Source organism: Bos grunniens, chromosome 22 (assembly GCF_055505025.1).
Source record: "Bos grunniens cultivar Pamir isolate PY7600 chromosome 22, Bosgru_T2T1.0, whole genome shotgun sequence".
NCBI lineage: Eukaryota > Metazoa > Chordata > Mammalia > Artiodactyla > Bovidae > Bos > Bos grunniens.
In genome coordinates, this window is record NC_141186.1 from 46,922,913 (window position 1) to 46,939,178 (window position 16,266).

At 39.8% G+C, this 16,266-nt stretch overlaps 1 protein-coding gene across 6 annotated transcripts in view; it reads right to left on the bottom strand.

The window, feature by feature from the left end:
• The window catches only part of CACNA2D3 (calcium voltage-gated channel auxiliary subunit alpha2delta 3), a 900,680-nt gene that overhangs the window by 610,202 nt on the left and 274,212 nt on the right, over nt 1–16,266 (bottom strand). For all 6 annotated transcript variants that reach the window (XR_015151529.1, XR_015151528.1, XM_086367461.1 and 3 more), the window contains exon 4: nt 9,091–9,150. Coding sequence is in view for 4 of the 6 variants with exons in the window: in XM_086367461.1 (XP_086223587.1) it covers nt 9,091–9,150 (60 nt within the window). In the remaining 2 variants the exon portion in view is untranslated. The remainder of the gene's footprint in view (nt 1–9,090; nt 9,151–16,266) is intronic.

Here is a 16,266-nt window from a genome sequence, read left to right on the forward strand (position 1 = left end):
ATCTCATCCTCTGTAATCCCCTTCTCCTCCTGCCTTCAATCTTTCCCAGGATCAAGGTCTTTTCCAATGAGTCAGTTCTTTGAAGCAGGTGGCCAAAGTATTGGAGTTTCAGCTTCAGCATCAGCCCTTCCAATGAATATTCAGGACTGATTTCCTTTAGGACGGACTGGTTGGATCTCCTTGCAATTCAAGGGACTCTCAAGAGTTATCTCCAACACCACAGTTCAGAAGCATCAATTCTTCAGTGTTCAGCTTTCTTTAACTCTCACATCCATACATGATTACTAGAAAAACCATAGCTTTGACTAGATGGAACAGACCTTTGTCAGCAAAGTAATGTCTTTGTGTTTTAGTATGCTGTCTAGGTTGGTCATAGCTTTTCTTCCAAGGAGTAAGCATCTTTTTAATATCATGGCTGCAGTCACCATCTGGAGTGATTTTGGAGCCCCCCTCTTCCCCGCCAAAAAATAAAGTCTCTCACTGTTTCCATTGTTTCTCCATCTATTTGCCACGAAGTGATGGGACCGGATGCCATGATCTTAGTTTTCTGAATGTTGAGTTTTAAGCCAGCTTTTTCACTCTCCTCTTCCACTTTCAACAAGAAGCTCTTTCAGTTCAGTTCAGTTCAGTTGCTTAGTCGTATCCAACTCTTTGCGATCCCATGAATCGCAGCATGCCAGGTCCCCCTGTCCATCACCAACTCCCGGAGTTCACTCAGACTCACGTCCATTGAGTCAGTGATGCCATCCAGCCCTCTCATCCTCTGTCGTCCCATTCTCCTCCTGCCCCCAATCCCTCCCAGCATCAGAGTCTTTTCCAATTCTTCACTTTTTGCCATAAGGGTAATGTCATCTGCATATCTCAGGTTATTGATATTTCTCCTGGCCATCTTGATTCCATCTTGTGATTCATCCAGCCCGGCATTTTGCATGATGGACTCTGCATATAAGTTAAATAAGCAGAGTGACAATATACAGCCTTGACGTACTCCTTTTCCTATTTGGAACCAGTATGTTGTTCCACATCCAGTTCTAACTATTGCTTCTTGACCTACATACAAATTTCTCAGGTGGCAGGTAAGGTAGTCTGATTTTCCCATCTCTTTAAGAATTTTCCACAGTTTGTTTTGATCCACACAATCAAAGGCTTTGGCATAGTCAATAAAGCAGTAGATGTTTTTCTAGAACTCTCTTGCTTTTTTAAGAGTAAGAGTATATATAAACATATGAATAAAAAAAGTAACAGGATAGGCAGTGATAAGCACCATAAAAGAGGGAACAATAAAGTATCATCAGAGTTCAGAGGTGACAAAGACTATATTATATAGAAAGCAGAAAAAATAATTGTAATTTTACACTTAAGGAAAAACACAGGTATTATAGGTTCTCTGTTGTTACACACACACACATAGATACACTGTGCTATCCTTTTTGTTCCCCAAGCTAGAACACTGTTACTCTGTGGAGAGGTTTCTTCTAGCTGTGGAGGAGGTGAATCTAGAATCGCCACTCCATCAACACTTCCTCTATCCCCATTAGCAGTCACTCCCCATTTCGTTATTTTCCTGTCCTGGTAACTACTACTCTTCTTTCTATCTCTACAGCTGTGAATATTCTGAATGTTTCATATAAACGGAATCAAACAGTATGTGGCCTTGGATTTGAAAGGAAGTGGGTGTGGCTACAAAGGACCCATGAGGGATCTGGTTGTGATAAGGATGTATTGTGTCTTGATGGTGTCAGTGTCAGTATACTGGTTGTGACTATGTATTACAGTTTTGCAAAGTGCTATCTTTAGAGGTAACTTGGTAAAGGGTACATGGCATATTATTATCATCCTATTTCTATGTTACTTCTTAGAACGGAATGTGATTCTACAGTTGTAAAAACTTTTGCTAAAAAAAGACTTAATCTTCAGGGATTTGTAGCAAGGTTCCTTGAGCTCGCAGACTAGGCAAGGTCTCCTTGTCCTGAGCTGTGATAATATCTTGTACTTCTGTTTCATGTCATTCATCATGATCAAAATTTGAAAATTATTTCTGTTGTCATGGCTTTAACATCTGTCACTCTTATTAGCTAATCTCAAGTTCCTTGAGAACAGAGACAACATCTGTCTAGCTTGCGGCCATAACCCTAACCTAGTACCTGACCCATAGGGCATCACTAATAACTATTTGTTGAATGAATCCGGGCACATCTTAGAAATCATCTAGATATTACAATTTGTCTTTTTTGGATAAGCAATCAGTTATTTGAACATGTAAATAGTCCAGTTGGACCAGAACTATCGGAACTTACTTTTTCAGACCTCTAGACCGAAGTACTCTCTGTAAAAGTTATAATGTTCTAGCCAAATACACAAAAAAAGACAGTATGTGTAACAACAGAGAAATGACTTTGACTTTTAAATGCTCACACTTAACGATTCCTCAGAAACTATTTACACATCACTTTTGTGAATAAATGACATGTGGCAAGTCCTAATTAAGAAACATCTAATGTAAGATCTTAAAAGGCAGAAGACCGTGACCCTTAGCCAAGCTAATAAAAAGAAAAAAGAAAAGCATGCTCTGATAAATTAAATCAGAAAAAAAGGTGATTATAAATTTCCTTCTCTTTTCATCTATTTCTCCTCTAGATGTGAAATGAACCTTATCTCTCTTATTTAGTGCACCAAAGTTGATGAGTTATCTTTATAAAAACTTCTAATTCCAATCCCATTTCCAATTCTGGGGTCTGGGTCTTCTGTGTTCCACCCTGTTCCTCAGAAAGGAGCTCAATACCTCATTCTGTCCAAGAGCACAAAGATAGATTGGGTCTTGACAGAAACACGTGAGAAACCCCGCAAGGACAGTCATTTCCTGCACTCAGGAAGTACTTCTGCTAAGCCTGTCCTTTGCTCTCCTTCACAGCATACGGGTTTCCCCAGGGCAAAGCCTTACTTGCCAGCAGGGAAACGCTGCTCTGGTCTGCTGTTTGCTGGATGCCCGTCCTAACCCTTCCGAGAAAGGCTTCCTTCTCCCAGTGGCTAAAGTTAGAAGTTCTAAAGGGGACCCTGGGCCTCTGGAGCCACCCTCTCTATTCCCCGGGGTCTCCTTCAACACAACCTCCCAATGCAACAGGCAGTGGTAATGAGGTGGAAGAAGATGCTTTAGCAAATATCACAAGCCATCCCCAGCCCAAGATATCCCATTAGTGGTCTGTACAACATTTCCAATCCACACCCCTCACCCTTCTCTGAAATCAGGACACTGTGTGTGCAAAACAGGCAACAGCAGCTTGGCAGTGACCAGGAAAGCATCTCCCCAGTTCTTTCCACTTACAGTTTGTTATCCTTTTGAATGGCAACAGGTTTTTTTTTCTTCCCTGTACTACTTACAAAACAATAAAGAAAAATTATTATAGAAAACTTTGTAATCAAAAGTTTTCCACGGGATACACAATTCAAAACCACAATTTTTTTTTTCCCCACTGTGCAACAGCTCTGTGCAATTGGCAGTTACTTAAGACAGCTTTCAAAGAAAATATGTTTACAGTTCAAAGATAAGTAAGTTTTTAGTAAACTGTCAAAAGGACTTTTTTCTTCTTTGCTGCTAGTGGAAAAATCCAAAAGAAAGAGTAAGTAGGAGGAGAAGGCTTCTCTCTGAATTATACTACACGTGAAGACCTAGATTGCCAGAAATTCATTAATAACGAGAATAATTAGGGCAAGAGGCCATTCCTCACCATCCCACCCTTGTCCTGAGTTAGGTTTTGCCATCAAAATAATGAGAATAAAATGATAAAACTATCATATGTGATTAATTATTAAACGGCTTTCTTATAATTTTCAATCTCATACAAGCTTTACATTAAAAATCTATGTTAATTCAAAGTATGCAATTAAAAATAGGGAAGATGCCATTTCAACAAGGCCTCCTTTTGCATCAATTCTAACTGAAAAGTGCCCTAATGGCAATATCAGGCAACAAAGAACAAAACCAAGAAGCCAGTCTGGAACCCATAGGACACCCGATAGCGGAGCAAGCTCAAGGGCTAAAGCAGCACTAGTGTCCATGAGAAAGCTTTCCAGCTGGTGCACCCATGCAGCTCTGGTTTGTGTGAAGCATGCTGCACTGTGGGTTGCTCACATATGCCATCCTTTCAAGGCTGTATTTTGCCTGTTGCCCAACATAATTTTTGTGAAGAACTAACAATTCAGTGCCACATTTAAGGACCTACAGAAGAGATTACCAATGTCAAAGCTGTAAGTCCATAAGGAAAGGGTCAAACCTTTGCAGAAACTGTAAAGAGGAAGTTTAAATGACAAATAAAATTACAAAATGATAATTCTACAAATGAAAAACAAATTGTTCACCTTTAAAGCACAAGATGGTGCAAAGACATGAAGACTCCAACCTAAAGTGAAAGAAGAGGCAGACCCAGCATTTCTTTTTCATTTTGGAAACGGGGTGGGGGAATAGGGGCTAACATTACAGAACCTGAAGCTGCACCCTTTAGGAAATTTCACAAAAACAATTTTTTTTTCTGTAGGAAAACAGACTCCCAGCTCCTTCTACTCCCCCTTAGTTAGCTAACAGCACGGGAACCTCCTCAGCATTATTTCATGGTGAGCAGATGGTAGTCTGAAATTTCTTTGATAAAAACAATCTACTGGCAGGGGTTGGAGAGAGGTCAGCGGAACCCAGATTAACAATTGATCAGCTCTAATGAACCGTCATAGCAATAAACTCAGAGCCCGTACACAGACAGACCTGCTATTCCAGGAAAAGCAATGGGGCCGACACCCAAGCTGTTAACAGACTTGCACGTAACAGCATCAATGTTTCAGAGCTTCAAAACCTTCATCTAAGCAGACATACATTCTTGGGTGCACATCTATTTTCTCAAAGTCTTCTCTCTTCCACTTTTCCACAAAAGCGCACGTGATTTACTCTGACCCCGAGAACATTCCGTCATGGTCCAGATACTGAATGACACTCTGTAATATTGACAGATTATTTCAACATCTACTCTGTGCTCAAACCACAGCTGTAGCCTCTGATATTCGTCTTGTACTTATACGGAACAGATGACAATGGGAGAGGAAAAGCTGAGCCCATCATATTTGTTCCCAAGAGAACAAAAACTAAAAGAACCCAGAGACCTATTCTCTCAGTCTCTATACTTTCGGAGAGAGACGCTCATGCTGCATCCATGTTTCCATCGCCACACTTGACAAGAGAATCAGTGTGCTGCCCAGAATTTTATTGTAAGGGTTCAATCATAGGAAGGAAGTCAGAGCACTCTTAGAAAATCACAACAGCTTCAAAAGCACAAAAAAAAAAGAGAGAGAGAGAGAGCTCTTGTTAAACTAAACCACAGAACATTTTCCTCTCTTGAAGGAAAAACAATTCTATAAATCAATTAAATCATTCCTTCACTTACCCAATTACTTTTTGAAGACAACTGATCTCAAAATAAAATTGACTAAATCAGTCATAAACACCTGATTTTCCAAGAGTCCTGAGTTCCAATAATCTTTTTCAATCTCTTACAAACTTACTTCTTCCTCTGGGACCAATGAATCCAAATGCTCAACCTAGAAAAACTCAAGAGTAAGGACATTCTCTTGCATAAGCACCATACAGGGGTCAAAAATGAAGAAATTCAAAATTGAGACAATATTAATGTCTAAAGCACAGTCCATATTCAAATCTTTGTTTCTGGTTCCAGATCTTATTTAGGATCATGTGTGTTTGCATTCAGTTGTCACATATCTTTATTGTCCTTTAACGTTCCTCAAGCAAAATTTTGATGATATTTTATCATAGTTAGATTCAGGTTATCAATTTGAGACAAGAAGTCTACACAAGCAATATTTTATTTTTCCTGGCTATCACATCTGAAAGCACTTTGTCTCTTTGTGCTGTTATTGATATTAACTTTGATTACCTGTTTAAGATGGTGTCTCCCAGGATTATCCATAATAAAGCTATTTTCCCTTTGTAATTATTAATAATAAGCAATTTGTGGACAAATACTTTGAGATTATTAATGTCCTGTTCTTCATCAAACTTTTACCTGCCAATTTTAGCATCCATTGAAGACTTGCCTGAAGCAACTACTAACATAATTTTATAATGCCATCATTTTTTCTGTATTCAGTAGTTGACAATGTACTTACTATAAGGGGCTTCCCAGGTGGCTCAGTGGTAAAAAAATCCACCTGCCAATGCAGGAGTTGCAGGTTCAATCCCTGGGTTGGGAAGATCCCCTGGAGGAGGAAATGGCAACCAAATCCAGTATTTTTGCCAGGTTAATGTCCTGAACAGAAGAGCCTGGCAGGCTATAGTTTATGGGGTCCCAAAGAGTCAGACCAGAGAAGGCAATGGCACCCCACTCCAGTACTCCTGCCTGGAAAATCCCATGGACGGAGGAGCCTGGTGGGCTGCAGTCCATGGGGTCGCTGAGGGTCAGACATGACTGAGTGACTTCACTTACACTTTTCACTTTCATGCACTGGAGAAGGAAATGGCAACCCACTCCAGTGTTCTTGCCTGCAGAATCCCAGGGACGGGGGAGCCTGGTGGGCTGCCGTCTACGGGGTCGCACAGAGTCGGACACGACTGAAGTGACTCAGCAGCAGCAAAGAGTCAGACATGATTTAAGTGACGGTGCATGAGCACAACTGTATTCTAAGACAGAGGTCTCCAACCCCCAGGCCATGCATCAGTACTGGTCCATGGCCTGTTAGGAACCAGGCTGCACAGCAAGAGGTGAGCAACAGACAAGCAAGTGAAGCTTCATCAGTATTGATAATGCTCCCCATTGCTCACACTATCTCCTGAACTCTGCCTCCTGTCAGATCAGCAGCAGCATTAGCTTCTCACAGAAGCATGAACCCTAAATGCAATGCACTTAAATCATACCGAAACCATCCTTCCACCTCCCATCCGTGGAAAAATGATCTTCTATTAAACCAGTCCCTAGTGCCAAAAAGGTTGGGGACCACAGCTAAAAGAGCTTTCCCTTTTCTGTTATTTATGTATTTGTCTATTTACCCATCTGTTTGTTTATTTGCGCTTCCCAGGTGGCGCTAGTGGTAAAGAATCCGCCTGCCAAAGCAGGAGACACAAGAGATGTAGGTTTGATCCCTGTGTAGGGAAGATCCCCTGGAGAAGGAAACGGCAACCCACTCCAGTATTCCTGCCTGGTAAATCCCACGGACAGAGGAGCATGGTGGGCTACCATTCATGGGGCTGCAGAAAGTCAGACACTACTGAGCAACTGAGCATGTGGATTGTTTTTTATTTATTATCAGCTTGAACTCACAGATTCTCATCAAATTAAGTTGATTTGAGTTGACTTTCTGTCAATTACAACCAGAATATTGCTGAAAAATCTTCTGGAACTCCCAAGGAGAGATAGAGAGTTTCCTTGGCAAGGCACTGAAAAGGTCCATACAATTGTCACACTTGCAAAGGTGCTTCCTAATGCTTTCATTAAATCCCTTCCAGTCCACTCTAGGAAGTTCAAATCCTTGAAGAAGAGGCACACTTCAGACAAATGTAGCCAACAAATGCCCCCTGGTTCTTCCTGGAGCCACCAAGCAGGTAAGGCTATAGGAAGACAAGGTGCTTCTTGCTATTTTCAGCTGACTCTGCCCTGTGTAACTTTGCTCAAAGAGCAGGGCTGTCTGCCCCATTCCTCTCCAGGTGTTACCGACAATCCCCAAGGCTTTTCCCACCTCTTCCTGGAGCCTCTGATGCTTAACTGCATTCTTGGTTCTATTTGCTTCATACATTCAGTGTTATGACTCAAAATGACTATTTCCTCTCCAGACCCATTCTTCAAGCTTTTCCACCAAAGTCTCAGAAACTCTGAACCAAATTAACTACAGCAACAGTTAGGTTCAGTCAACGGTGGGTTACAGCGAGAAATTAGAAGACTAGAGACAGTTATTGGAGACAGCTTTCCCCCAAATTCCACCCTTACCACCTCACCATTTCTCTACCAAGTACCCTTTCCATACAGCTACCATCCCTGGGTTCTAGAAACCACTCCCTCCCCTTGCTCCTTCAGGCCAGGTGTGTGGCTTGCCCCAAGAATATAACACCATTGCTTGTTGGTTTCTTTTTACCATGCATTTGCAAATATTCTCATTATTAAACTCGCCTCTATTACTCCATTTGAGTGGGCATTCTTTATCCACAAGGCAAAAATTATAGATGGAAGTGATGACAAGAAGGACACCCCAGGGACAGAGACACAGTTAAAAGTTATCTTTGGTATCAACATCTTTTTCTGTGCTTGAAGATTTATCTTTTCCATATGAATGAAAACATGGCAAAATAAACACTATTTCCTAATTGTGAGCACATGGCACTAAAAGAAGTATGTATGTTCTAGCAAAGCACAGCCTTAAGGAGTTAAGATTCACTCCTGTTTTGCCAGCAGTGAGGAAAAGTCACAAACTCAAAATGACAATACAGATAAAATTTCCTTCTGGAATGACCCAAAGGAACCTCAAAGTATTATTCAATTCACTCCTTGCCTTTTACTATGTTTTCTATATACATGGCAGCATCGAAATCCTTCCCAACCAGATACATGTGTGCAATGATTAGATATGAGATTCAGTATAAGAAACTTATTAAGCAGATGTTCAAATCCAGGTCTGTGAATGATGTAATTTTAAAATATAATTAACAGTAAATTCAAGGTTAGATCCATATGTTCTTTCAGTCACTTAAAATGAAGTCATGGAAGAGGGATTTGGATATATTCTGCCATCTATCTTACCAATTTATCATTGAAAGCTCTGGCGATTACTGTCAGTTGACTGACTAACTCCCCCAGAATTAGGAGTTCACTGAAACCTGGTTACATGCGTGTAGTATGCATTATCACCTGTAATTTACACAGTGGAAAACGGTTGAGGATCATTGTCCTGTCTTGTTAAGAAATAGGTACATTTATTTCAACTCTGTACCATACTCTAAAAATCCTCCTCCCCAAACATCTGAACCCTGGTATTTCCAGTATACCTAGTGTTTCTCCGTTAGCAGCAAGCACAAAAAGCAGTTTAACTCAAACTCTAATCAGTTACCTGTAAGTCGGCATCAAATTCATGTTTCAGGTGCGCCTCTTCTGCAGCCTCCACAAGACGCTGGAAAGACAGAAAGCAACCCAGAGTCAAAAGTGTGACCTGGACCCCACCTCAACATCGTGAAAACACTGACATTTCTCCACTGCCCCAAATGCCAGGTCATATCATGGTATGGAAACTGTGACCTGCTGCCCATGCTCCCACGAAGCTGAAAATAACATCAATGTCGAAGTCCAGTTTCTGCTTTCATCACCCAATCATATATGTACATAAATGCACACATGTTCTGTATCCCTTTCATAAAAATTTAAAGACACTGGCTCTTCAGGCCAGATAAGGACTCTGAAACCTACCTAGAAAAGTATATTCCTTAAGCATAGAAAGCCCACGGTCAAGATTTATTGAACTGAACAGAGTCCAACTCTAAGTGGGCTTTCTTCCCCAGTGGTATGGAAATGGTATTTATTTTAATTCCCTCAATCATTTAAGGTCAACTCTTTCTGCACCCAGCTCTGGTGCATAATTATCAGGTAACATTTATTTGAAGTTAATGGTACATCAATGCCATCTTGACAATCTGCATCCCAATAAGAAAATCACTAAAATTAAATCAATAACTAACAACTATAAATGCACAACTGTTGTTACTCTTCTTTGCCAATGAAATTAAGCCAATACATATTGTTATGAAACAATTTTTATAAAATTCCATTTAATGCCAATCATTTACTCTTTAATTTAAAGTTACCAACAATAAGTTATTTCTACCCATGAAAATGTAAGCTACAGGATATTGCAGAAAACTCCTTTAGTGAAATAATATTTCATTGAAATTTTATTGAATTTAAAGAAAAACTTCAGATCCAGGTAAAAATTAAACCATTTATATTTTTCCCACAGTTATTCTTGTAGCCTATGCTGTCTTTAGCTTGCTTTTTGGACATATTATAGAACTGAGTTTAACAGGCCATGTTTCAAAAATTATGACATTAGATTAATCTCTAAATGATCACAAATTGACAGAAAAATGTTCCATGAATAATTATTAAATTGGACATGGGAATACAGAGGCTGAAATATATTTGGGTAGGTTGGGCACCAGTAGAAGCCCTAAAGCCCTCTCTCTCCAGAGGACATTTAAAGAAAGTGACAGGTCAGCCAGAGATAATGCTGCACACAGAATGGAAATTGGGAAGCGTGGCCAATCTGGTTTCTCACACTCTCTTCAGATAGTTGGGAAGAAGCTTCTCCTTCTCTGCTCAGTCAAAGAACAGATCCCAGGAAAATATTACAGGGCCAGAGCCAGAAGATCCAGTGCCAATTCTAGGGAAGGTACCTACCCTACCATTGGGAAATCTGGGCAAGCCCTTCCCCACTCTAATTCTTGGGATGGTTTCCTCATCCCAAACATCTGAAAAGACAATCCCAGATCAGTGGTTCTCAAAGCGGAGCCCCTCACCAGCAGCATCTAACCAGAGAACCTGTTAGAAACTCACATTTTTCAAGTCCCATCCCAGTCCTACAGAATCAGAAGCTCTGGAGCTGAGCCCAGCAAACTTTTTTTTTTTTTTAATATCTATTATTTTTTATTTATTTGGCTGCACCAGTAAGTGGGCATGTGGAATTTAGTTCCCCAACCAGGGATAGAACCTGGTCCCCATGTGTTGGGAAGCACAGAGTCTTAGCCACTGAACCAACAGGGAAATTATCCTAGCAATTTGTTTTAACCAGCTCTCTGGATGGTTAAGAAGCTGTTAAAGTTTGAGAGCCACTGACTACAAATAGCACTCATCCCAGATCCCCTTGTAATGAGCGTCACCAACCTTTTAAGGTTTCCCCAACCTCATTTATATTTTTAAAAATCTGTGTGTGTCTATATACATATACACATAGATGTCTTTTCACTATAAGACATAAAATACTTTATAGGAGAGAGGCATAAAGTAAAGATGATGAGAAATGGAGGAAAAGAATGAGACACGATCTACGTAGACTGGACACACTGGCCCAACTTTCAATGGGCCTTGGTCTTTTGGGAAACATCCTGGTCAATGAAGCTTATTAACATCCTGTGATGATTTGACACAATTTGCAAATGTATCAATGTGGACTCTGAAAGATAAATGACTGACAGTGATTTAAGAAATCTGTGTTTGTGTGAGCTTATTTTTTTAATCATCGTAACAGATTTAGAATGTATATGCATGTACCATGAAATCATTTACAAACTGTTATAAGGTATGTGTAATAAATATTATACATCTTTAAACACTTACACATCAAAAAAGCCATTCATTTTGACTGTGTATTTACAGTCATAGAAGTTGTTTTCTTATGGTGTCTAAGTACTTTGAGAACCCAGAAAAGAAACTGCAATGAAATGGACAAATGATCAAAAAATAAAAACAAAATAAAATTTCTTAATGAACGAGACAGATAATATTGAAAAAAGCGAAGAATTGGAAACCCAAAAAACAATAAAGCAGTATAGGACCAACAAATAAGAAACAGGCAACTTGAGGTTATCATGAAACAACATAGCATAAAACGCATTTCATATAATGTTTTGTTTACATTTATATTTATGTATATCTCATACCTGCCATCAGAGAAGGCAATGGCACCCCACTCCAGTATTCTTGCCTGGAAAATCCCATGGGTGGAGGAGCCTGGTAGGCTGCAGTCCATGGGGTCGCTAGGAGTCGAACACGACTGAGCGACTTCACTTTCACTTTTCACTTTATGCACTGGAGAAGGAAATGGCAACCCACTCCACTGTTCTTGCCTGGAGAATCCCAGGGACAGAGGAGCCTGGTGGGCTGCCGTCTATGGAATCGCACAGAGTTGGACACGACTGAAGCGACTTAGCAGCAGCATACATGCCATAAACAAATTTGTGTATAGAGCTTCCCTGGTGGCTCAGTGCTAAACAGTCCGCCTGCCAATGGAAGAGATATGGGTTTGATACCTGATCTGGGAAGATCTCACATGCCACAATGTAGCAACTAAGCCCATGTGCCACCACTATTGAGCCTGAGCTTTAGAGCCCAGGAGCCGCGACCACTGAGCCCACATGCCACAGCTACTGAAGCCTGCAAGCCCTGGAGCCCGTGCTCTGCAACAGAAGAAGCCACTGCAATGAGAAGCCTGAACAATGCAACTAGAGAGTAGCCTCTGCTCGCTGCAACCAGAGAAAAACCCACAGAGGAACAAAGACCCATTACAACCAAAAATAAAGTAATTAATTAAAATATCTTTTAAAAAATCTGTGTATGGCATAACACGAGATGTATTTCAACTACAAATACTGCAATACAAGCCACAGGGCACAAGAAAATAACACACTAGAAACAATTGTATAATACTGTACAAACCACTGACACCAGCCTGAACACTGTTCTTTGTGTGCAGCAGTTGAGTCCATGAGAATTTGAATCCTGCTGGCTGGTTTTTACATTCATTTTCAAGTTAAATCTGTGGCATGCCTTTTTTAAACTCAATTTATCTCACACATTTCTTGTTTCCATAAAGATATTTTCCCATCATGCTCACTACAGAGCTTCAGGAGAAATGATTCAGAAAAAGTTAGTTAACTGGCAACCACACATAATACTGTCTCATGTGAAGCATGGAAGTACTTTGGAATAGGGCTCTTGGAAAGGACATATCCTTCTTGTGATGGAGTTATCCCAGTCTGCACTCTGATGCCAACAGGAGACAAGCCTACATTATATGAGAGAATTTAGGGGAATGCCCGGCCTCTCCTGCACCAACAAGAATAGACTCAGTTGCTACACACAGTGATAATGACAAAAAGCACATCAAGAACCATGAACACCTTTTGGAAAGAACAAAATATTGTCAATCTTTCTCAAAACACTAGTATAAAGATAAATGAATTATAAGAAATGTTATTTAAGAAAGAAATCATGTGCCATAAATTTACCTAAAACAGAGCAGTCCTGGAGACAGTGTTCCCATTGTTAATAAAATAAAAATAAACTGAATCATCATTAACAAAATCAAAACCACTCAACTTCCAACTCTTGCTTACCAGCAGAAAATAATAGCCCAGAGTGTCCTTTTCTGAGCAAATATCCTTATCATCTAAGTCAAATTAAGTATGTTTTTAAAATAATTTTGATTATTACTTGCAGGCAAGGAAAATCAATTTAAATGTGCTAATATTTCAGTTATTATATAAGGAACTGCCACTGAGCCTGAGGAGAACTGTTACTCTATCATATCTATTAGAAAGGCAGTGTTCTTTTAATAATAAGTTAATTTTCTCTTGTATGAATTCCTCTTTTGGCTTTGCAGATGGGACTACAGAATTGTGTTTTTTTAATTAAAACTACACACTGGAAATAAAAATGGTTTTGAAGACTGGTATTCAAAATTGAGATCTGAGAAAGCAGCAGTTTTGTCCATAGGTACACCTTCCCCCTTAATAACCAAGCATTTCCTTACTAAATAAAAATGATAACAATATAGCAGAATATACATCCTGGCCTTGAAACAAAGCACCTACAAGCTAAAAACTTGCAATTCATCAACTGATACATACTACACTGACTTTTAAGATTTCTAAATAATTCTTCCTTTTTAGTGGAATAAACACAGAAGTTAACTTTATATATATAAAATGCTAGAAGCCATGGACCATAGATAGTATTTATAGCTCTGGTGAAGGCAAAACTGCCAAGGGGAACAGCAGGGGTATTAAGGCATTTCATTTAAAACCACATCTTATTTCTTGTTACAATGACTCCACATATATCATGCAACAATACAGAATGCACAGTCTCCCCTCTCCTCCCCTGAAAACACTGAAATCAAGGCTAGCGTTAAAGACATTGGAGATGTCACACTCTCTGTCATGGTCCAGAAGGGGGAAAATAGGACACCAAGTCAAAGTAAAAATTGGATCAGAAGAAGAAAATGATTTTTTGTTCTACTTGTATTTCATTTTTTGGTTCCAGATCTTTTTGGCTTAAAAGGAGAAAAGATGGAAAGAAATACGCAGTGAAGAGTGGGGAAAGTAATGGAAAATACAATTCCACAACCAAAGTAACTTATTACTGGAACCCTACTGATTCTATCAGGTGAACAAATTGTGCACAAGTGAAAAAAGTTTTTAATAAATATCCCTAAAATTGGAGCAGGGACAATTATGGCCAAAAAGCCTTTAAACAGAAACATAAAAACCATATGTAGGACTTCCCTGGTGGTACAGTGAATAAGACTCTGCCTGCCAATACAGAGGACACAGACTTGATTCCTGGTCCAGGAAGGTTCCACATCCCGAGGAGCAACTAAGCCCACGAACCACAGCTATTGAGCCTGTCCTCTAGCGCCCCTGAGCTGCAGCTACTGAGCCCATTGCCACACTACTGACAGCTATGCACCTAGAGCCTGTGCTCCGCAACAAGAGAAGCCGCCGCAACAGGAAGCCCACGTACCGACTGGAGAAAGTCTGAGGGCAGCAACGAGGATCTAGTGCGACCAAAAATAAGTAAGTCAATAGGTTTTTTTAAAAAACACATGAAAAGCAAAGAAAAATGATACTTTTATTTCTCATATTAAAGACAAAAAGCTTTGGCTTGTAAATTCTATGATCATGGGATACAGGAATTTTAACAAAAATTTCAAACTATTTAATATGTCTAGTGATTTCACTTTGTGTTTTACAAAGACATTTAATGCTCGTATTGGGTTTTTATTGCCCTTTTTCTCTGAAATGAGTACAAAATTCTTTCTCAAATAATGCTTAAATTCAACTGAAGGGATGCTAAGGAAGATCTGTGGTCATTTAACATAACGCTAGTTATTAAATTGTCTTTAATACCAGAAAAAAGATCACGTGACTCTTCCTTCAAATCAACAAGAGCTAAACTTGCAGAAAAGCAGCTAAATGGGGCAATCAAAGAGAAGCAACAATCGCTGTCACAACCACACCCAGCGTGATATGGTCTATCTTTTCCCGACACAAACGATCATCAGCTTTTGTTTTAGGGACTGCCAATGAGTGTGATGGAGTAAAAGTTACATGCTGTGCCAATCAGTATGTACAGAAGGTGATCATTATCCTAGTACCATGTTACGATCATGTCTTAAACTTGACATACTGACCACCTGAAGAGATAAGGACAGAGGAAACCCAGGTTCTCTCTACAGTCACAGATTTCAAACTCAACTGGTCCTAGAAATAAAAATGAAAAATGTCTATTTTCATTAAATGCCATCAGTTCATCAAAAGATCTATCCAGAAATCTGGACAAAATGTGACTGATTTGTCCCAGGATTAATTCTAAACACTCCATCCTTGTATGAAGAGTCAGAAACCAACAATTTAAGAACTGTCATGTTGGGGGGAAGAGTAAGATATTTAAATTTACATTTTCACTCCATCTGTTGTTAATCTCTTCTCTTCTCCAATCTGGATATAGTTTTTATCACTCTGTAACAGTATAGATTAGGGCTCCCCAAGAGACTTAGTGGTTAAAGACTTCACCTGCCAATGCAGAAGACTCAGGAGATGTGGGTTCAATCCCTGGGTTGAGAAGATACATGGGAGAAGGAAACAGCAACCCAATCCAGTATTCTTGCCTGGAGAATCACAGGGGCAGAGGAGCCTGGCAGGCTATAGTCTGTAAGGTCACAGAGTTGGACACGACTAAGCACACAGGCAACAGTGTAGATTAATCTTTGACGCTTTTGTAGCTAGAGTAATTGAAGGACTTGTATCACCAGTGAGCCATGGAACATCATGAGGTGGTTTACAGAGGGTGGAAGACATGCATAAAGAAAATAGCTATTTCCCTATAAAGAGCTAAATGAAAAATCATAGTAACAATAAGCCACAAAGCTTCCCCCAAAAAATTACATTTAAGTTGAGCTCTAAAGGAAAGTGGGACGTTGCTAAAAGAGCGTTCAGCCCAAAGAAACATGGCAAACAAAGTTTTGGAGGCAAGAATACTTTTGGGACTTTGTTCTAGAAACAGCTGGATATCAGAGACCTATGCAGAGACCACATTAATGGCTGGATTATCATCAGGTAGTGAATCAGGGCAAAAGGAATAACCTGGAGAGATGGACACCAACTAGACAAGAAATCCAAGACATCTTTCCCTCCTACTCTGAAACACTGAAGCTGAAGTTAGAGTCACATCTGAG